The sequence below is a fragment of the Mustela lutreola genome, chromosome 9 (assembly GCF_030435805.1).
Source record: "Mustela lutreola isolate mMusLut2 chromosome 9, mMusLut2.pri, whole genome shotgun sequence".
NCBI lineage: Eukaryota > Metazoa > Chordata > Mammalia > Carnivora > Mustelidae > Mustela > Mustela lutreola.
The window spans coordinates 127,898,213-127,921,258 of NC_081298.1; the positions used below are offsets into that span (position 1 = coordinate 127,898,213).

General features: G+C 43.2%; 1 protein-coding gene across 3 annotated transcripts; it reads left to right on the forward strand.

Annotated features, from left to right (window-relative positions):
* The first annotated feature begins 713 nt into the window (after window positions 1-713).
* On the forward strand, window positions 714-22,309 carry WDCP (WD repeat and coiled coil containing). 3 transcript variants are annotated; one of them, XM_059132515.1, is made up of 5 exons: window positions 732-798; window positions 5,860-6,024; window positions 12,372-14,217; window positions 17,226-17,343; window positions 18,968-22,309. In XM_059132515.1, the coding sequence occupies exons 3-5, from the start codon at window positions 12,391-12,393 to the stop codon at window positions 19,138-19,140; spliced, it is 2,118 nt and encodes a 705-aa protein (XP_058988498.1). In that variant the 5' UTR covers window positions 732-798; window positions 5,860-6,024; window positions 12,372-12,390; the 3' UTR covers window positions 19,141-22,309. The 3 variants fall into 3 exon arrangements, with proteins under 3 accessions (XP_058988497.1, XP_058988498.1, XP_058988496.1); XM_059132514.1 differs by lacking the exon at window positions 5,860-6,024 and having other exon boundaries at window positions 714-798; XM_059132513.1 differs by lacking the exons at window positions 732-798; window positions 5,860-6,024 and adding an exon at window positions 889-982.
* Window positions 22,310-23,046: the final 737 nt, after the last annotated feature.

A 23,046-nucleotide genomic window follows, 5' to 3' on the forward strand; every position in this document is an offset into this window, starting at 1 on the left:
CTAGAATGTTCTTCCTCCATTCCCCCCCCCCAGCCCCCCTGCCCCCACTGTCCCAGGTGGTAAGGCCAGACTTCAGGTTATCAGCATCGCTGAAGGAGGACTGGCTGTTTTGTTCAAGAAAGATGATGGTCGACTGTACTGTGAGGGTCAGCATCTGAAATTCCACATGGACTGCTTCACGGCGTGGCCTAGAGTCTCCCAGGTGTATAGCTGAAGTCTAGAGACACACTAGGTCCTTGGACTCTGGCCGTGGGGAGGCACTCTTGGGGTAAGTGTAGAACAGGGGTTTGTAACTCGGACAGGTCCATGGAGCGGCTTCGGTTGAATGCACAATATCTTGTATGCGGATAAGAACATTTTTGTGGGTAGATTTGACCACATTTAAATACGTCCTCAACACCTTCTCACCCCTTGTCCCCTATCCTCTCCCCCCAAAAGTTAAGAAACCGTGTTGACTCTAGGGATCCTGTATTCTTTCCTAGACTAAGAATCGAGGAGAAGTGGAGGAAGGTTCTACTCTTACGGAGAGTCGAACTGTGGCTGGTTTATTGTAGATTAAATTGTACAGAAACTACTACTCCCAGAGATCTGTGCAGCAAATCCCCAGCTTACTGGTCAGGGGAAAGACCCTCCCCTAACGTGACACAAGCAAAAGCCAACAGGCAGAAGGCATTGTGGGGCGGGCCCACTACCGGTCACCTATCAGAGGCCGGGGAGCAGATGCTTCCGGTATTCGCTCTGGGCTCCGGATCCCGCGGCAGCCGGGAGTCTTATTTTCTGTGGGCAGTAATACTGAAGGTATTTTGTTTTCGCTGCTGCCCAGCTTAGCTGGTGTGGGGAGGCTGTGTGTGGGCCGGGAGGGAGGTGGGGAGACCCGCACCTGTTGGGGAATGGGGAGGAGACCCAGGCGTGCTGAGAGGATGGGGAGAATGGGAGTAGGAGGCACGCGGGCGAAGGACTGGCGGCTGTGGACAAGCGAGGGGTGGGTTTAAATGTTTGAATATATTCCATGTGACTCATTAGTGACACTTCTGGGGATGTATCCTAAGGAAACCATTCGAAATGAAGAACATGCTTTATGCATAAAAACCTTTATCACAGCCTTATTTATCATAAGGTAAAGTTGGCTTTTTTTTTTTTTTTAAGATTTTATTTATTTATTTGACAGACAGAGATCACAAGTAGGCAGAGAGGCAGGCAGAGAGAGAGAGGAGGAAGCAGGCTCTGCACTGAGCAGAGAGCCGGATGCGGGGCTCGATCCCAGGACCCTGGGATCATGATCTGAGCCGAAGGCAGAGGCTTTAACCCACTGAGCCACCCAGGCGCCCCTAAAGTTGGCTTTTAAACCTTAAAACCAAGCGTCGCAACAGTGAGGAAATATACGACTTGACTTACTGAATATTAAGTGGCTTCTAAAAATAATTTATAAAATTTAAATGGCATGGGAAAACGATATGTAATAAGTGAAAAGTCGTGATATGAAATTGTATACAGTATGAGTGAAAAAAATTAACCAAAACTACATAGAAAAAAGCCCAGAGGGATGTTATTATAATTTTGTTCCTTTGGATGAATGTGGGATTTTGTGTGTGTGTGTGTGAATTTACCTTTTTACCTTTCTTGTGTGTTAATTTAAAAAAGTGTAAAGAACTTGAAATTATTTTATAGTGGAAACACAACAAACAGAAAAACAAACTGGGGGTTGTGTAGCTCTGTTTAAACCAGCTGGAAGTGGTCCGGTTCACCTAAGCCCCTTGATACTCCCTGTGAGTTGTCTTTAAAGATTAAAAAACAGAATTAAATGGCCACAGGCTGAGCACCAGGTTTTGGTTCTGAGCATCTCTCTAGAGAACTAATAACAGAGAGCTTTTCTTTCCCTAAAACTCCCTGAAATCTTATAGTCTGAGGTTTGAGAGGCCAACAAGTATACAGTTAGCTTCAGGCAGAATTTAAATATTTTTTTAAATGCAAGGGGCACCTGGGTGGCTCAGTGGGTTAAGCCTCTGCCTTCGTTCAGGTCATGATCTCAGGGTCCTGTTACAGAGAGCGCTGCTGCTGTCAGGCTCTCTGCTCAGCAGGGAGCCTGCTCCACCCCCCCGCCCACCCGTCTGCTTGTGATCTCTGTCTGTCAGATAAATAAATAAAAATCTTTTTTTTTTTTTTTAATGCAAGATAATTGGGAAACTTCTGAAGCCTGTTTCGACCTCTGTCTTCTTGCACTGTGATCTTTCACTGCCAGGCTGTCCACTGCTTTGGCTTTAACTGCCTATGTTGTGACAGTGACTCCCAAATCCTTGACCTCTGACTGCCTAAGGTGCATTGCTACCCTATAGACATCTTAGATGAAGCAGATCTAATACAAAATTTATCACACACTGCACACTGTTCCTACCTCTGAAGCACACTCTGCCCTGTATCTCTGATTAACAATTCCTGATTAACAATTCTGATTAACAATTCTCTGGTTCAACAATTTCCCAAGAAAAAATTTGTGTGTTGTACTTAATTCTCGTTTCCTCCTCACCACTTATATCCTTTACCTGATATCACGATGTATTCCGTCTGCCTTAGAAATCTCTCTTGAATCAGGCCCTCTTTCTCTACTGAAGTAGCTGCTACAAACTTGGCTCCCTTTCTCATTATGACATTCAGACTATTTTGTGGCCCCTTATTCAACTTACCAGGCTTCTTTCTGAGGTCTGTCCTGCACGTTCACATGAATGTGTGCTAATGCCTCCTAATTCCTCAGCAGCTCTTTGTGATCTGGGAGATAAGGTAGGAAAGCTGTATCGATCTCAGAAAATAGAAGGCCTGAAATACCCTGCTAACACCGTAAGAACTTTTTAAAATATGTGTCGACTGTAGAGCTAAAGTATTTGAACAGAAGAACAAAATGACCATAGCTGTGTTTTTTTTTTTTTTAAAAGGTGATTCTGCCCTGGGCCATCTGGGTGGCTCAGTGGGTTGAGCATCCAGCTCTTGGTTTCAGCTCAGGTCATGATCTCATTCATCCTGGAATCAAGTCCACTTGAAGATTCTCTCCCTCTACACTTCCCCTCACTCTTGCATGGAAGCGTGAATGCACACACTCTTTCTCTCTCTCAGATAAATAAATCTTAAAAAAAAAAAAAAAGACGGTTCTGCCCAGTCACATAAGCATTCAGCCTCTGGGGAAGGAAGAGCCTAGCGTCCAGAGGATACCTCCTTGACTAACCCTGCTAAAAAGGAAGAGGTGATCAGGACCTGAACTAGCAGTGGAGTACAAAGGTTTGGAACGAATTTTTATAATTTGTGTTAGGTTTTTGCCAAGTTTCTTCTTGTTACTAAGGATGAAAATACTAAAATTAATTTTTCTAAAAATCTCAGTAACATAATCATGTTTGTTCTTCCCTTATATATAAATACTTACCCTATACTACCCCTGGTCATACATACCTTCAATGACATTAGCCTTACTTGAGTGGCCTAAAACATATCACATAAATTGCCTTTGATATAACTGGCCCGTTAGGAATTTTTTCTGCCCAGGAAAATGTATCATGCATTATTTATTAATAAAAGTCTTTTAAAGTGCATAAGTAGATATTAGAGGAAAACATATATTATCTTATATAAGACCAGTGGGTTAGAGATGGCAGTTTTCTTCATTAGTAACAACAGGGGACTTACTCCTCCATTTAGCAAGCCACCACAGACCCACTTAATCTGACATCATGTGGCAGCATAATAGACCGTTCCTTCTTAGTAAACTCTACAGGCAAGGGCAAGGTTAGCAAAGAGGTATGAGAAATAAGTTGCAGATAAATTAAAAGCAAATCACCAGGCAGTTTGGTAGAGAATACATTTTTTTTTTCAAGATTTATTTATTTGAGAGAGACAGCATGAGTGGGAGGGCAGAGGGAGAGGGAGAGAGAGTCACAGGCAGACTTCCCATTGAGTGCAGAGCCCCACGTGGGGCTGGATCCCATGACCCTGAGATCACCACCCAAGCCTAAACAATGAGTTGGACACCGAACCATCTGTGCCACTCAGGTGCCGGGTAGAGACTGCATTTCTGTGCATTTAGAGTCCAAAGGCAACTTCTCAAGTTCTGTCTTTGACATATACTGCTCAGTAAAACAGGGTTGAAAAACGTCCATTGGGTTCAGCGACATAGATGCCTCTGGTGGGTTGGTGAACGCTATTTCAAGGAAATGGTATTAGGGTAACTTTGGAGTGGGTTAAGAAGAGAGTGGTGACGAGGTGCTTGACTGGTTTAGTCGGTGGAGTGCTCCATTCTTGATCTCAGGGTCTTGAGTTTAAGCCGCAGGCTGGGTGTAGAGATTACTTAAAAAAAAGTGGTAAAGAAGTGGACACTGCAAGTTCAGACAATTCTTTGATAATTAGTAAGATTGAACATCACTCTAAAGATTGTTTATTAACTATACTATTTTATAAATTGCCTATTGATAGACTTTGGCCATTTTAAAATTCAGGTGGTTGGTTCAAAATAGTATTTTTTTTTTCAAAATAGTATATTTTTTTAAGATTTTATTTATTTATTTGAGAGAGAGAGCACAAGCAAGAGAGCAGAAACAGCAGAAGGAGAAAGAGAAGCAGAATTCCTGCTGTGCAGGGAGCCCGATTCTGGGCTGGATCCCAGGATCCTGGGATATGACCTGAGCTGAAAGCAGTTGCTTAACCGACTGAGCCACCCAGGTGCCCCAGTGAGCTTAATGAGGTCACATTTAAATCTTTATTTCCTTCTTTCAATCACGAAAAGACTATTTGAATACATACTTATTATAAAACAGTTTTTTAAAAACATACAGAAATAAGAGTCCCATCACTGCACTCCATTTTAGTTATCTATCTTGAACAGTTTTGCTGTGTATCGTTCCCAATTTTTGTCTGCATCTTTATGTAAATATATACAAGTACCCATGTTTGTTTGTTTGTTTTTTCTTCTAAAGGAAGAATATAGATGAAAGAAAACTGTTTGAATACCTTAAAAAGGAGATTCTTTTAAGACATCTTGGATCCTGAATTGCAGTAAAAATAATCACTCTGTTGGGACGCCTGGGTGGTTCGGGTTAAGCCTCTGCCTTCGGCTCAGGTCTTGATCCCAGGGTCCTGGGATCTAGTCCTGCATCAGACCCTTGCTTAGCAGGGAGCCTGCTTCTCTCTCCATGTCTGCCTGCTTATGTGCTCTTTCTCTTTCTGACAAATAAATAAATAAAATCTTTTAAAAAAAATCACTGTCAAATAACACAGTGTGTTTTAGAATTGGATTTTGGTACTTAATTTTATAAGATTTTAATGTTTATGCACATGTATGATAGTATATATAATTGTTACATAATCTATTTACAAAAAGAATTTGGGGCAGACATCCACTGTGTTGATCAACTCCATGATGAGTTGATTCATTTCAGGCTTTAAGTGCATGTTGCATATTTTATTGGCTCTCCCGAATTCACCCCAGCATCATAGCCAGCTACATCCAAAAATTGTGATTACGGTAACTTAGACACAGGATTAGTAGTCAGGGTGCAAATTTTTTATTTACTTGATTCCTTTCAGTGTCTTGAAACTTTGAACCAAGAACTGCTACCATGGGCATTGCTATCATTTTGCCTAAATTACTGATTTTTAGTATCTTGCTTGTGATAAGGGAAGTTTGCACTAGGGGTGCCCAAAAAATACATTTTGGGTGCATAAATGGCCAAGTGTAAAAACTAGTATTCCACAGAGGCAATCATAAAATGAACCTGTGAGACAAAAGAAAAATCTGAAATTTTATTTCTATTATTAAAACAATATAGTCATCATTACATTTCAAAGGTTTGACTTTTTTTTTTTTTTTTTTTTTTTTGACAGGCAGAGATCACAAGTAGGCAGAGAGGCAGACAGAGAGAGAGAGGAAGGAAATCAGGCTCCCTGCTGAGCAGAGAGCCCGATGCGGGGCTCGATTCCAGGATGCTGGGATCATGACCTGAGCTGAAAGAAGAGGCTTTAACCCACTGAGCCACCCAGGCACCCCAGGTTTGACCTTATTTTGTAGGAAAAATAATTTCTCAGCAATATTGTGTCCTGGATTGTACTTGTGGTCAACAAGATACATACTTTCAGTGCTAAAAAAGCCACTTCCTTTCAGCTGCAAGGTATTTTGGGTACCTCATTTTTATTTAACAGTTTTTTCCATCATTCTCTTTTTCATTATTATGTCTGGACTGAAAATGATTTATCAGGAATTTTGGAGCTTTTCCACCTCATGAAAACTGGTGACAAGTTCACTGTCTGCCTTTAATTCATTCTCACAGCTTATAAATAATTCCCAGTTAGGATGTTTAATTAAGTGACCCATGGCTAAATATAATTTAAAAACTAAAAAGTAGGGGTATCTGGCTGGCTCAGTGGGTGAAGCTTGACTCTTGATCTTGGGATAATGAGCTCAAGCCCCTTGTTGGGTGTAGAGATTACAAAAAGTCTAAAAAATGGGGGTCCTGGGTCAAGCATCTATCTTCAGCTCAGGTCATGATCCCAGGGTCCCTTGATTGAGACCCACATCAGGCTCCCTGCTCAGCAGGATGCCTGCTTCTTCCTCTCCCACTTCCTTGCTTGTGTTCCTTCTCTCGCTGTCTCTTTCTTCAAATAATTTTTTTTTAAAGTCTTAAAAAAAAAAGTTAAACACAGTTCCTTAATATTTTTTGTTTAATAAATACTAATGTGATGAACAGTTTTACCAAGATTAGAACTAGAATTAATTTCTATAACTGTGCATTTATTTTTATTTAAATTTCATAAACATTGGGGCACCTGGGAGACTCAGTTGGTTAAGTGTCTGACTTGATTTCAGCTCAGGTCCTGATCTCATGGGTCATAGGATAGAGCCCTGTGTTCGGCTCTGTGCTCAGCAAGGAGTCTGCTTGAGGTTCTCTTTCTCCCTCTCCCTATGCCCCTCCCCCCACACTTGTGCATACTCTCTCTCACTAAATGAATAAATCTAAAAAAAATAAATTTCATAAATGTGTTGATCAAGAAGATAATGTTTTTCTTTAAGTTACCTAACTAATGTACTTTTTAAATATTTATATTCTGCTATTCTATTTCTCAGTAAGTCAACTATGTGAAAGTTCTTGTTTTTGTCCTGATATTAATCTGCATAGTCATTTATTATTGCAGCATTTTATTACTACAGCATATATATATATGTATTATACATAGTGATAAGATATATGTATTCCTCAATTCACTGATAGAACCGTGAAATAGAATGTACCTGAGGCAGTTTTTGGCTTTTAAATAAAGAATGCTTATCATGTTTGTCTATATTTGAAAATGAATACTTATCATTTAGATAAGTTAGAATATCCAGCATGTTCTTATCACTGCCTTATTCCCATCTGACCTTATTATCTTAAATAGGTATGGACACACCACTCGGCGGTGCTAGCATTAGGCTGTTCAGTTTTCCAAAGGCTGAAATCCAAGCCAAATAGTAGATTTGGGCTGAATATTAAGGCAAAGCCAACTTTTGGTGCATCTGAACTTGGAAGTTCACTAAAGCAACAATAAACCAGGTTCTATACATAAGATGATTCAAGGAAAGATTTTCATACTATGGCACTGATAGAGACTCTACATTATAATAATCACCCAAAATAAAGATGTTTCTTCCTCCTGGAACTACCCTAGGAAGGAAACATTTGACTGTGGCAAATTCCTACATTAATCAGTTTTTTTTTTTTTTAAGATTATTTATTTATTTATTTGACAGAGAGAGAACACAAGTAGGCAGAGAGGCAGGCAGAGAGAGAGAGAGGAGGAAGCAGGCTCCCCGCTGAGAGCAGAGAGCCCAATGCGGGACTCGATCCCAGGACCCTGAGATCATGACCCGAGCCGAAGGCAGCGGCTTAACCCACTGAGCCACTCAGGCGCCCCCTACATTAATTAGTTTTATAGAATGTTAAAATTATATCATGTCAATATATGATTTATTAACATCGATTGTTTGTCCTCATGATTTAAGTGATAGTAATCATGAGTTTGTCCTCATGATTTAAGTGACAATCTTTAAGACCTGGGGACTTGTGCTAATATGAATGGTTGCTTAACTTTTTTTCTTCTTTTAATCATACAAAAAATGAGAAATGCTAGTGTATGGCTTCATTAGGATTGTACGACCCAGTAGGGAAGCGAAATATCTCTTAATATATATCCCCCCCCCCAAAAAAAATATATATATATATATCCCCCATTGTGTTATTGAAGAGGCTGGATTATTTAACAGACTTAGAGCGTCCAAATACAGTTCCAGAGGTTTACTGACCGTATCATAAGAGCCTAAAACAAGAAATAAAAATGCTATCAGAACACAACCTCTGGAAATACCATGACCCAATTGGAAACTCCTTTTAGGATATAATGGAAACAGAGCAATCCATCTGAAAGTACTTCAGTACTTAATGACATGTGCTAGGAACCCACAGGTAAGGACTTTGTGAAATGCGAGGCAGTACAGGAAAGAAGAACTGGTAATTGCAGGTAATAAACTGAAGATGTCACCCAAGTGCTTTAGACTGTAAGGGCTGTAGGCGTTAGGAGGAGGAAGTATCCCCTTTAGCAGGATGACTAAGGAACACCTCTTGGAGGAGATGGTATTTAAGCAGGGCCTTCACTTCACCTGTCATTTATTATGTGTTTGGAATGCACCAGGCATTGTAACTGCGAAAATGAATAAACAGAAGTAAGACTGGAGGGATAGGTAGGTCCATACTGCGCAGGGGTTGAATGTCCATCTGAGGAATTCAGACTGTCTCCTATAGGCTGGTGCTGTCCAGCAGAACTTTCCTCACTGATGGAAATGTTCTGTTCCGCCCTGCCCAATAGGAGAGCCACTGGCCACATGTAACTGTTGACCACTTGAGAAAGGGCTAGTGTGATTGAGCAAGTGGATTTCTTAAAATTTTAATTAAATAGGGGTACCTGGGTGGCTCAGTCATTAAGCATCTGCCTTTGGCTCGGGTCATGATCCTGGGGTCTTGACATCGAGCCCCACATTGGCTCCCTGCTCTGCAAGGAGGCTGCTTCTCCCTCTCCCACTCCCCCTGCTTGTGTTCCCTCTCTCTCTCTGTCAAATAAATAAAATCTTTTTTAAAAAATACAGTGAAATAACATTTTCATTCAATTTATAAAGCACACGTGGTTAGTAACTACTGTATTGAACAGCGCAGCTATAGGTAGTAGGTAACGTCTGCCAATTTTTTTAACGTCCGCCAACTTTAAAGCTGATAAACAATATACTTAAAAGGACATTTTAAGATTGGTTTTGCAGAGGATGGACTGAAGACAGACAGAGGTGGGGAAACCAAGTAGGAGGAGAGCACTGCAGTCATCTGGGTTTGAGGTGACAGTGATTGATTCAGGATAGTGCTGGCGGGAGTGACAAGGACTGGATTCAGAAACAGTTCTGAGAATTAATAGGACTTGACAACTAACGAAGAGTACAGGAGAGCAGTCAGATGGAGTCCTGAGTTTTTAGCCTGAGTGAATATGAGAATGGTGATATCCATTAAGGAGCCACTACTGAGAAACAAAACAAACAAAAAAAACCCACCATTTTTTTTCTTTTATGCACACGGTTTGAAATGAGTGTGGGCAGGGCTAATATCAGCCTTAATGTGAAGGCTAGCAGATATCCGAATAGCACCGCAGCTCTGCAGGGAGGCCAGGAGAAGGGATGTGGGGCTGACCGTAATAAACAGATGATCATCAAAAAAGTACAAGAGTAGGTGACATTGGAAGGAAGGGAGTGGGAAGAACCGAGTATCAAACTTCTGGACTCTATCCACATCTAAATAAAAATTGAAAACAAGCTGAATTCCCACCTCCAGGGGAAATCATTGGGGACATTATGGCATGCCATAATGCAGCTACTTAAAAGATTGAGGGAGCAGCCCTATTTTTACTGACTTGGAAAGGTACCCGTGACTTAAAATAAATTAGTGAATAATATGTAACATATGATCCTTGCAGTAATTGTCATTTTTTGAAAACCCCTTCCCTGATTTGGAAGTAACTGCCAGTTGTGTGAGTCTTGGGGGGAAGCAGAGCCCCAGCTCCCTGTTACAGAAGCCTTTGTGGGGAAACCCTCTCCCCATCCTGGCAGCTAGAACAGGGCATGGAAGCTAGGCTTAGCCAGTGGGAGGTTCCCCCCTAGATCCCCACTCGGGATCTTAAGCAATTGCCATCAAAGAAGGGGCAGTGAAGTTAGATTCTCAGCTGCTAATGTGTGGGAGACAGAGTGATGGCCATGACTTGTTCTGCTTGGCCCCACTTGGCTCTTGCTTGTTTGCAGAGCCTAGTTCTGGAGACTTCTTCTTTTGTTTTTGTTTTTGTTTTGTTTTGTTTTGCTTTGCTTTGCTTTTTTGCTTTAATTAGCCAGAGTGGCTTCTGTTGTTAGTACCCGGGAACTTTGACTTACACCCCACTTTTTGTATAAAGGAAAAACAGAGTGCCTGGGTGGCTCAGTGGTTAAGCATCTGCCTTCCACTCAGGTCATGATCCCAGGGTCATGGGATGGAGCCCCGTACCAGGCTCCCTGCTTTGTGGGAAGCCTATTCTCCCTCTCCCATTCCCCCTGCTTGTGTTCTCTCTCTCTCTGCCCAAAATAAACAAACAAATAAATAAATAAATCTTTTTAAAAATAAATAAATAAATAAGAAAAGAAAAACAAACTGGGGAACCTGGTTGGTTGAGTCAGTTAGGCATCTGCCATCAGCTCAGGTCATGGTCAGGTCCTAGGATCAACCCCTGCATCCAGCACCACACTCAGTGGGGGAGGCTGCTCAGGCTCCCTGCTGAGCTCAGAGCGCAACCAATACGACAACAATGACAATGTAGGGCTCCATCTCACAACCCCCAGATCGTGACCTGAGCCGAAATCAAGATTTGGACACTTAACTGACCGAGCTACCCAGGCACCCCTCAATTTTTTAAAACATATTTTGTTTATTTATTTGACAGACAGAGATCACAAGTAGGCAGAGAGGCAGACAGAGAGAGAGGAGGAAGCAGGCTCTCTGGAAGCAGGCTCCCTGCTGAGCAGAGAGCCTGATGAGGGGCTCAATCCCAGGACCCTGGGATCATGACCTGAGCCGAAGGCAGAGGCTTAACCCACTGAGCCACCCAGGTGCCCCTCAATTTTTAAATATGAAACTTTTTAAGTTGAAAGTACCATACCAAAATACCCTCAATCCTAAATTCAAGAATTATTAACATTTTGTCACATCGATTTGCTCTCTCTGCATTTCTCTATAAAATGTATGGGGTTTCATGTTTTTGTTTTTCACTAAACCATTTGAAAGCAAACTGTAGGCATCATGGCACTTTACCCCAAATACTTCAGCATCATATTTCAATGGTGAGGACATTCTCCTACAAACCCACAAGACCATGTTCACACTTAAGAAAATGAATAACTCCACAATATCTTCTATTATCCATTGTACATTCAGATTTCTCCAATTCTAAAAATACCTTGTTTTAATAGAAAATTTTATTTCCGGCACCTGGATGGCTCAGTGGGTTAAAGCTTCTGCTTTCGGCTCAGGTCATGATCCCAGGGTCCTGGGATCGAGCCCCGCATCGGGCTCTCTGCTCAGCGGGGAGCCTGCTTCCCCCTCTCTCCCTGCCTGCCTCTCTGCCTACTTGTGATCTCTGTCTGTCAAATAAATAATAAAAAAAATCTTTAAAAAAAAAAAAAGAAAATTTTATTTCCTTGGGGCATGTGGGTGGCTCAGGCAGTTAAGCGTCTTGCCTTTGGCTCAGGTCAGGATCCCAGGGTCCTGGGAGGGAGCCCCACATTGGGCTCCTTGCTCAGCAGCAACCCTGCTTGTGCTCGTTCTTTCTCTCTCTCTCTCTCTGACAAGTAAATAAATAAAGTCTTTTAAAAAAATGTTTATTTCCTCAATGCAAAAGCCAATCAAAGTTTATGTATTGCATTTGCTTATTATGGCTCAGTAGTGTCTTTTATTTATTTTTTTTTTAATGTTTTATTTATTTATTTGACAGAGGTCACAAGTAGTTAGAGAGGCAGGCAGAGGGAGAGAGAGAGGGAAGCAGGCTCCCCACTGAGCCAAGAGTCTGATGTGGGACTTGATCCCAGGACTCTGAGATCACCACCCGAGCTGAAGGCAGCAGCTCAACCCACTGAGTTACCCAGGCGCCCCTCAGTAATGTCTTTTAATCTGTGACATAACTTCATCCTTTTACCCCCTTGAAATATTGACTTGTGAAAGGCCTAAGCCAATTGTCTTGTAAAATGTTCTATATTTTCCATTTGTCTGATTATATTCTCCTGGTAAGTCTTTCCTTCTTGCTGATTTCAGGCAACCTGTATCCAAAAGGATGGAGTTGGGAAAAGGAAGACTTCTCAGGACGGGGCTGAATGCCTTGTATCAGGCGATCCACCCCGTCCACGGCCTTGTCTGGACTGACGGGCATCAGGTCATCCTGACTGATTTACAGCTTCACGGCGGAGAGGCCAGGTTCGGGGACTCCAAGGTCATTGCACAGTTTGAACACGTATATGGAGTGTCCTGGGCACCCCCTGGTGTGGCTGACGTGCCCGCTCTGCTCGCGGTCTGGCACAAGAATTATGTCACTGTGGGGCAGCTGTGTCCCAGCACTATGGAGAAAAGCCAGTGGCTGATGTCGTGGACCTGTGAGATTAGAGAATCACACCCCGTCCTTCCCCAGGGCTGTGTGTGGCATCCAAAGAGTGCTGTCCTGGCTGTGTTGACGGCACAGGCTGTGTCAGTCTTCCCAAGTGTCCATGGTGACATTCCCCCGGTGAAAGCAGACATCGACACCAGGGGCCTCATTCACTGTGGCTGTTGGACCCGGGATGGCCGGAGGCTGGTGGTGGCAGTTGGCAGCAGCCTGTTTTCCTACATTTGGGACAGCGCTCAGCAGACTCTGTGCAGGTGCTCTTTCTACCCGGTGTTTGATGTGGACAGCTACGTGCGCTGCATCAGGGCCACCGCGGGCTCACAGGTCGCTGTAGCCACTGAGCTTCCACTAGATAAGATTTGTGGCTTAAATGCGTCTGAAACCACGGATGTCCTGCCTGATGAGGAAGACACTCGTCTGTGTGCTTCACCGGTTCCTGAAGGGGCACCCACCGGGGATCAGGGGGCCCTTGATTCCGAGACGAATTTTGAAACCTCGGGTTCTCCTGTTTCTCATTCCTTTTCAGATCCTCTAGATCTAACTCATATACATTTCAATACCTCCAAGCTGGAGGGTAGTTCTCTTATTTGTCTGAGAAAAAAGGACTGCTTGACAGGAACTGGCCTGGATGCCTCACATTTGGTCCTTGTGACCTTTGAGAAAGAGGTCACGCAGACCAGAAAAGTCACCATTCCTGGCATTCTGGCTCCTGATCTAATAGCATTTAATCCTAAAGCCCAGGTGGTCGCGGTGGCTTCCAATACTTACAATGTCATTTTTATCTATTCTGTCATTCCCTCGCGTGTGCCAAACACGCGGCAGATTCAATTAGAGAGAAGTGAAAAGCCAAAAGGTATATGTTTCTTGACAGATAAGTTACTATTAATTTTGGTAGGAAGACAAAAGCCCACTGATGCGGCATTTCTTCCTTCTTCAAAGACTGATCAGTATATCCTTCATTTGATCGTTAGGGAAGTAACGTTGGAAGAATTTCCAGTAACAGTGGGTGAAAACCAGAAGGGAGGCTCAACTCTCAGTACTCTGTTAAATAAAACAGACGGGAAAAAGCGAATTGAGAGTCTTTCCCCAGATTTTTGTCCCCCAAACAGAGGGCTCGTAACAGCTCATGGCAGTGGGCAAAGCGGGCGGCCCGGAAGACCCCTTATTGAAGAAATCAGAAGTCCTCCGGCCAGGGTCTGGGACGGCTCCTTTGCCCTTGACACTGTAGCTGCCCAGCCTGTTAACCGCTCACCGCCACGGCCCAGATCTGGCCCCACACCCCAGCCCGCCCTAACTCCCACACCTCCTGACTGGCCTCCAAGCAAGAACATACAAAGGGAAAAGGAAATTTCCCAGCTGTCTAAGGAAATAGAAATTTTATCTAGGACCCTGACGGAAGTGCAGCGACGTCTCTCCGAACTCACAGACCTTCTACAAAAGGAGAGGCCCTCTGCTGCGTATCCTCTCTCGCAGGATCTGCCCTATGTGCACGTGACTTATCAGGTAACTTCCCCATTGAGGGCTGCCCCTATACCCAGCGGGTACCGGCCAGAAAAACTCATTGTTGAACAAGATGGTGTTGTAGCCCAACTTCCCTGACCTGGGCGAGTTACATTACAGGCAAGTCGTTCTGCTTCTCCAGGGTGGTTGGCTGCCAGCCAGATGGGCACGCATGCCGGCATACACTGGGATTGTATCACCCGCATGGTGTAAAATAGGAACGATTGTACTCATCCTGGCCATTTACATTTAGGAAGGAAAAAAAAGAATTCTCCTTATTGTGCTGTTTCACTGTGGGGAACTTTTCCTTGTGCACTGCAGAAAGGTTAGGTTGATTTAGAAAGATTTAACGCATGTGCATTCATATCATATTATGTGAATGGAATCATATCTTATCTGTTTTTATCATGAACATTTTCTCTTCCCATTGAACTTGGCCCGGCCCCCCACCTCACCCCCGCTATAACTCACAACTTAAGGTGGCTCCCTCCGTTATTTTAGTTCCTGCTCCTACAATCTTACATACTTCTTTGTATACATAGGTCTCTAGATGCGGGGGCGGGGGGGGGTGTCATTGTTTTACAAAAATGGGGTCACTCTCTGTGCTGAGAATACACTGTTACTGTAGCTGGGCCCTTGGTGGACATTCCAACTGCCTTTAGCTCTTCATTTCCGTGTCATCAGTCACTCCCAGTCATGCTGTCGTAGTACCCTTATGTGTAGCTATTTGCACTCCTACTTTTATTTCTGTTGGGTTGGTTCCCAGAACTGGAAGTGCTAATTTGAAGAGTATATATGTATGTTTCTACTTTTCCGAGAGTTGCCAGATTGCCTCTCAAAGATTTTTTACTTACTGCATCATCACATGCCCCTTTTCAACCTATGAGACTGTCCTTTTCCTCACAGCCCCACCCGTCTGGTAAGTGTGAAGTGCTCTTCACTTTTATTCGTTTGTATTTCCTTTACTTTTAGTGAATTTGAGTATGTCTTTGTGGTCTTTGGCCAACTGACGATGAATTGCCCATTGCTCATTTTTTTCCTATTCAGTTACCAGTTCATAAGAGGTTTTTGTAGATTATAAAAATTCATATACATGTAATAGTCTAGATTCTCTTGCATTATTTTATTACATCAGTTGTTTTTTTTTTAAGATTTTATTTATTTATTTGGCAGACAGAGGTCACAAGTAGGCAGAGAGAGGAGGAAGCAGGCTCCCTGCTGAGCCCAGAGCCTGATGTGGGGCTCGATCCCAGAACTCTGGGATTATGACCTGAGCCCGAAGGCAGAGGCTTTAACCTACTGAGCCACCCAGGCGCCCCTTTACATCAGTTTTTGCACTTAAGTTTTTAATCTTTCATTAAATTTTGGTGCATGGTCCACTCAGGGTCTTGAGTTCAAAGCCCAACACTGGGCATAGAGCTTACTTAAAAAATTAAGAAAAAAAAATGTGTATTTAATCCCACTGAACTTGATCTACCCCATTTGTTATCTGTAAACTTAATATACTGGGATCTATTTCTGGATTCTCCATACTGTGACTACTAGAATGCTGATCTCTTTATCTAGAACATTACTGATATCATACTAATTTGATTACTGTGGACTTCTGTATCTTGATCTTAAAAGATATTTGCAGAAAGTTGGTATCAAAATCATTGATAAGTAATATACCAATTATTGTTTAATATGGTCAAGAAGAGATATTTTAATTAGTTTTTTCCTTTTTTTTTGTAAGATTTTATTTATTTGATAGAGATACCGCAAGAGAGAGAACATAAGCAGGGGGAGTGGGAGAGGGAGAAGCAGGCTTCCCGCTGAGCCAGGAGCCCAATGTGGGGCTCAGTCCCAGGACACGGGGATCATGACCTGAGCTGAAAGCAGCCGGCTTAATGACTGAGCCACCCGGGAGCCCCTAATTAGTTTTTTCTTAAAATTACTATTGTTTGGGGGCATCTGGATGGCTTAGTCGGTTAAGCAGCTGCCTTAGTGTCCTAGCATCCTGGGATCAAACCCCATATGAGGTTCCCTACTCATCAGGGAGTCTGCTTTTCCCTCCCCCTGCTCTTGTGCTCTTGCTTGCTTTCTCTCTCTCTCTCTCTCCCTCCCTCTCAAATAAAAAAAATAAAATCTTTAAAAAAAAGTACTACTGTTTGACCAACTCAAGGATGCAGGTTTTTAAAAGAAGCAGAGAATAGTTTAAAACTGAATTAAATTTTTTTATTGTGAAAATTTTCAAACATATACTCTTTATTATGAAAAATTGTAAACATAAATAAAGACTACATAATGAAATCCTTTTAATATCTGCCATATGGATTTAACAGTTGTTAACATGTTTTGCCATAATTGCTTTTTATTTTTTAATTTCCTAAAACATTTTAGGTAAGAATGTCATGGTATTTAACCCATAAGTATTTTGAGATCTAATCCTTTTGTTGTGTTAAATAATGTAGCCAAAGGGAGCCTGGGTGGCTCAGTAGGTTAAAGCCTCTGCCTTCTGCTCAGGTCCTGGGATCAAGCCCCGCATCAGGCTCTCTGCTCAGTGGAGAGCCTGCTTCCCCCTCTCTCTCTGCCTGCCTCTCTGCCTACTTGTGATCTCTGTCTGTCAAATAAATAAATAAAATCTTAAAAAAAAATAGTGTAGCCAAAATCTCCTTATTTACAACTGGTCTAGTTACTTTTATTCTTTTTAAAGATTTTATTTATTTATTAGAGGGAAGGAAAGAGAGAGAGCAAGTGCATGCGCACTAGTGGGGACAGGAGCAGAGGGAGAGGGAGAGGGAGAAGCAGGCTCCCCACTGAGCAGGGAGCCCAGTGCAGGGCCGCATCCAGGACCCTGGGATCATGACCAGAGCCAAAGGCAGATGCTTAATTGACTGAGCCACCCAGGCATCCCACAATTGGTCTAGTTATAAAGATAGTAAAAAAATACTTACACATTCTGTTCTTAAGAAATGTTAACTCTATTGCTTTTGCAATCAGTTTAACAACTTTTATTTTTATATGTGAAGAAATCTTTCTGTGTAGGTCCTGCCGTTGAAAGAAGAGCCATGCTCCTCTGCAATGGCAAATTAAGTCTGAAGACAGTTCAGCAGACTTTCGGCCTCTCTCTAATCGAAATGCTCCATGGTAGGTACTCAGATATTCAGATATTGGCTGAGTACTCAGGTGCTCAGAATTCAGATATTGGCTCTACCTCACAACCCTTCAGATATTGGCTCTACCATCTGTTTTGTTAAGTTTCATTGATAATGAAGATGAAGTGTACGAACCCCTCGGTGATTCACGAGACAGTTCACGAGAATTGTGCATTGTCTGCTGTATACCCAAGTCTATCATAAGGTGCCAAAATACATGGGAAATATGGGTTCTGCCCTTAAGGAACTTACAGCCTAAGTGGAAGCCCTGAAAGTACGCAGGAAAAAACTGAAGGAGTTACCAAGCAATATATAACAGCTGCAGAGGAATGACATAAGAAGGAATGACATACGTACCTGTTGCACTAAACACAGAGATCCTAGCAGCATTACAGAATTTTTCTTAAAGGAATTGTCGTTTTAATATGCAGCACACATGGGATTAAGGGCATCCCTAAATGCCAGGAAACTGAGCCATGTCCACTCTACCAGGTGCCCAGCACGCTGGGTTTTTTATGCCTCATTCTTGTCGCGATAGCCACCATGGTTTTTTTTTTTGTTTTTTTTTTTTTGTTTTTTTGTCAGAGTGAGCACAGGCAGACAGAGTGGCAGGCAGAGGCAGAGGGAGAAGCAGGCTTCCTGCTGAGCAAGGAGTCCAATGTGGGACTCGATCCCAGGACGCTGGGATCATGACCTGAGCTGAAGGCAGCCGCTTAACCAGCTGAGCCACTCAGGCGTCCCAGATAGCCACCATGTTGAACATTAAATCCATTTCTTTTTTCCCCTCTTAACATTGTAGCACCAGCATCTTCTGTTTTGACACATGGATTTATGATATGGCGTCACAATTATCATTTGTCCTGAGTGGGGTTAATATTCTGTTCTGAGTGTACTGTATTTTACTTTGCCGTATTTTTCAGACCTTTCATTGGTTTCCAGCGTTCAGCATCCTACATAGCCCTAATAAAAACCTCTCTGCATATTTTACATGTGGCCCTTAGAAAGTACAGATTTTCAGAAGTGAAATTACAAAGTCAAAGGTGAGGCACAGTAGATTTGAAAAACTTAGAATGGGTCCAGGCGTGTGGTAAGGTCCCTGGCCTTGGGTTACCCCAGAACAAACCATTCAGGATTATCCGGACCATTCTAGTCTAGCCCCTCTGTGTGCTTAGGTGTCTAGAGATCAGTGTGGCTCTGAAGAATAAAGGTTCCTCCAGAAAGTAGCTGTTCCCACTTCCACATTGTTCCTGGAGAAACTGCTTAAAAACGTGTAGATAGGGACACTCCATGCACAACCCCTAACACGTGTGTGTCACATACACAATCCTGTGCGTAGCCCTGCGTGTTAAGTGCCTCACCTGGGTAAAGATGGGTGTCCCCAGCCATGCCTATGCCATCAGTACCATCAGTGCCCGCTCCTGCCGTATGACGTCACCCTCAGCAGTACTCAGTCCTTCCGTCTCCCCACTTATCTGCACGGTCATGGTCTTATAACAATCAGTTCAATAGTATCAACTACTCTCTTCTTACCCTCAAAAAAAAGTATTTGTCGTCTTTTTCTTCATAGAATAAGACGAGATATTCTAAATTGTCTGTGTGTTTATTTCACTCTGCAGACTCACACTGGATCCTTCTCTGTGCAGACAGCGAAGGCTTTATCCCGTTAACTTTCACGGCCACTCAGGAAGTAACCATCAGAGACGGCAGCGCAAAGCTCTTCACAGACTCTCAGAGCCTTAATCCTGCTCCTTCTCTCGAAGTCTTGAGAGAGTCTGACTGTCCAGAGTGAGGACGCCGCTGGCTAACCCACCCATTTAGGCAGTACGGCCTGATGCTTCTTTGTGCAGTATTTGCTGCACATGAGGCCATTCAGAGGAGAGCTGTTGTCCACCGTGGACTCTCCTCGGCTGGGATTCGCACTGTCGCTCAGAGGTGAAGCCCCTGCCGTGGTTGCCTCGGCTGCTTTTCCTCCTTGTCTCCTGTACGCCGACCCCCGGGCTGCAGCTCCCTGCTGTCTAGCAGAGCTCAGTCTTTGTTAGATGGCTCAAAAAGTGGTTGTTTACGTATTCGAGACTGTGTGGTTTTGTCTAAGGGCAGGATTCCCAGAACAAAACAGTATTCTGGTGCCATATGGATTGTGTTTTTCGGTTTCTTTGAGGTTTTCTGTCCCTTGCCCAAAACCCGTTAAAGCTGTCTTAGAAGCACTTAAAAGGTATTTTAACGTTGTTTTAGATTATTTTCTTGGCTTAGAGATGAGAGCAAGAGGTCCTGGAGAACATGGGCTCTGGCATATCCTTCTTAACCCAAACCAGCAGCAATCAGCAGAGCTCAAAAGAAGACAAAAAAAATTGATTGACCTCTGTCCCCAGAGCTACCTAGAACAGGAAGTACTTCTGATGTTGGCTGGACCTTCCAGAGTTTAAGCCTAACTATCTTGCCTCCTTAAAAGGTTCTGGGAGGGGCACCTCGGTGGCTCAGTGGGTTAAGCCTTTGCCATCGGCACAGGTCCTGATCCCAGGGTCCTGGGATCGAGCCCCGCATCAGGCTCTCTGTTCAGCAGGAAGCCTGCTTCTTCCTCTCTCTCTCCCTCTTTCTCTGCCTGCCTCTCTGCCTTCTTGTGATCTCTTTGTCAAATAAATAATAAAATCTTAAAAAAAACTTCTGGCGAACTAAGGTCCAGATACTCCTAAAAACTAGCCCTGGGCAAATTTCAAATGAAATTTCAAGTGCTTTGACCCCTCTGGACCCCACTCGAGTGTGTGCTTATGTTAGTAGTGCGATGGCAAGCACCCGTGAGGTCTAAGGCATGATTTCGTGCTATTGCCACCCCCGATTTTCTCCCTGAAATGCCTTTTTTTTTTTTAATTCCAGTTTGGGGATCATAAAAATGTCCTATTTTTCTCCCAGTAGTCAATTCCCTTACTTCAACTGTCACTTCAATTTTGATGTTTTTCTTTACCCACCATTCAAGTCTTAGAGACCAGCAAAGAGTCTGTGAGAGACAGTCAGAAAACTGGAAATTTCCGTGAATCTGGGGTAGGTAAAAAGTACTAGCTTATAATTACGGACTCAAGTGCCAACTTAGTAAATGGAGAGAGCCCTGATTGCAACTTCACACAGACACACCACTTCTCAAACAGAATCATAAATTCCAGGGACAGATGCCTGATAGATCGATGAGTGTGTGGCTGGTCAGGGCAGCTCCGCGGAGAAATTGCCTCGGCCATAGAGGTTCCATTAGCACAGACGCATACCCCACTCCCCACTCTCCTTGAAAATTATCTGGAAAGGTTTCATACCCTTGGGGACTCCTGTCTGTCTGTTCCCGTTTATGAAGATGGAGCTGGGAGAGGGTTGAGGCGAGGGCCCATCTTGCGGTTTAATTGCATTAGCGGCTGCTGGGATAATGGACGTGGGGCCGCTGGTCTGTAATCAGGTGCCTGAGAGCCGAGGCTGAGGACAGCCTGAGGCCTGGCTCCTCTTGCAGAGAAAGTGTCTGGGCGGGATAAAAGCACATGATTTTATGGGGCTTGGGGACCCCATAGGAAGATCAGTGCCGGTGCCTCAAGGTACGTACAGGTTATGACTGCCATTTCCCTAGTCAGAGTCCTGTGAATGAGTCCATAAAATCACTAATGCTTGTTGTGGCCGTTTTAAATGTTCTGATGGTATTTTCTCTGCCAGCATTGCTGGTAAAAAGCAAAGTTCTTGGTTTTATGTTTGTGGACATTGTCTCTGTATTTCTTCTTGTGGACAGTCTGGCACATAAATTACGTATTTTTTTTACAACAAATCTGATTCCATGACAACTATCCTATGAAAAATACCTCCTTGACCTCTGCTGCTATTATTATTATTATTATTTCACCGAGAGAGAGAGAGAGAGAGATAGTGAGAGAGGGAACACAAGCAGGTGAAGTGGGAGAGGGAGAAGCAGGCGTCCTGCTGAGCAGGGAGCCGGATGTGCAGCTTGATCCCAGGACTCTGGGATTGTGACCTGAGCGGAAGGCAGACGCTTAATGACCGAGCCACCCAGGCGCCCTGGCCTCTGCTATTATTATAGTCATTGGAGCAATAGAAGATAATCCAGTATTTGCTGGCTTCGGATATAGGTACAGAAGAGCTATAATCTTTTAATTATTGTTAAATGTTCTGTTGAGAATATTTTGCATAGGGAAAAACATTATTTACAAATCCCATTTGGTGCCCAAATTTTTCTAAATTTTGTATGAGTGTTGTTTGATATACACAGTACATATAAAGTATAAGAAGGCTTAATTTTAAAAAATTTTATTTATTTTTTGACAGAGAGCACAAGCAGGGGGAGTAGTGGAGGGAGAGGGAGAATCAGGTTCCCTCCTGAGCCAGTAGCTGGATGGACGCGGGGCTCAATCCCAGGACCCCAGGGTCTTGATCTGAGCTGAAGGCAGCTGCTTAACCAACTGAGCCACCCAGGTGGCCCAGGAAAACTTAATAATACAATGAGCCACCTACCGCCTATTTTTTTTTTAAGATTTTATTTATTCGACAGAGAGAGAGAGAGAGCACAAGTAGGAAGAGCAGCAGGCAGGGGGGTGGGGCAGGCTCTCCACTGAGCAGAAAGCCAGATGCGGGGCTCAATCCCAGGACCCTGAGATCATGACCTGAGCCAAAGGCAGAGGCTTAACCCACTGAGCCACCCAGGTGCCCCACTTACTGCCTAATTTAAGAACCAGTTTACTAGAAACCATTCTGGATCCTTTTCTATAGAGAGAACTCTACCCCAGAGGTAACTAATCTTCTTGATTGTTGTAGTGATCATTCATTCCTTTCATTTTTTTACAACAACCACCTACACACATTGGCCTAAACAACATAGTGTTTATGTCCCCTTGTATTTGAACTTTATACAATGGTGTTATATTGTATATAGTCCTCTGCAGCTTAACTTTTCCCCTCAATATCATTTCTAAGAATCATGCTTGTTATGTGTTTGTTCTATTATTTTTGCTGTTTTGAGTTACCATAATATATCCATTTTCCTACTGTGCACATTGGGACCATTCCCTGGTTTTATTTTTGCAGTTATAAACAATATTGCCTTGAATAGTCTTGCTAAGTATGTCCGTAAGCAAGTATTTGAGAAGTCTCTCTAGGGTCTTTTTTTTTCTTAATTGTCTTTATTTTCAGAGAGAGAGCCCCTGAGTGCAGGCACCCTTGTGAGCCTGGGTGGGAGGGCTCTCAAGCAGACTCCATGCTGTGCGGGGAGCCCCACGTGGGGTGGGGTGCAGTCTCACAACTGTGAGGTCCTGACCGTGAGATCCTGACCTGAGCCAAAATCAAGAGTCAGACACTTAACCGACTGAGCCATCCCCGCCCTCTCCCTAGGGTCTTTGGCATAGATGGGGGATTGCTGGAGCATAGGGGGTGTATAAATTACAATTATTTTCTTAGATGGTTGCATCAGTCTTCACTCCCAGAAGCGATGTATCAGAGTTCCTATTGTTTTTCATGCTCAAAGCTTCTTGGGACAATGGAGTAGTTTTAAGTGGCTTCTCATTATGATCCTAATTTTTACTTCCAGACCACCAAGAACACTGAGCATCTTTCATGTGTTTATTGGCCATTTGAGTTTTCTCTTTGGCAAAATCCATGTTTGTTTCTTTTGCCCCGATTTCTATTGGGTTGTCTTTCTCTTCTTGAGTTGTAGGGATTC

Coding starts and splice junctions, on each gene's coding strand:
- WDCP (XM_059132513.1), top strand. CDS start 891: ATGGGGAGGAGACCCAGGCGTGCTGAGAGGATGGGGAGAATGGGAGTA. Junction 14,218..17,225: donor ATGTGCACGTGACTTATCAG/GTAACTTCCCCA, acceptor TTATATGTGAAG/AAATCTTTCTGTGTAGGTCC. Junction 17,344..18,967: donor TCTAATCGAAATGCTCCATG/GTAGGTACTCAG, acceptor TTCACTCTGCAG/ACTCACACTGGATCCTTCTC.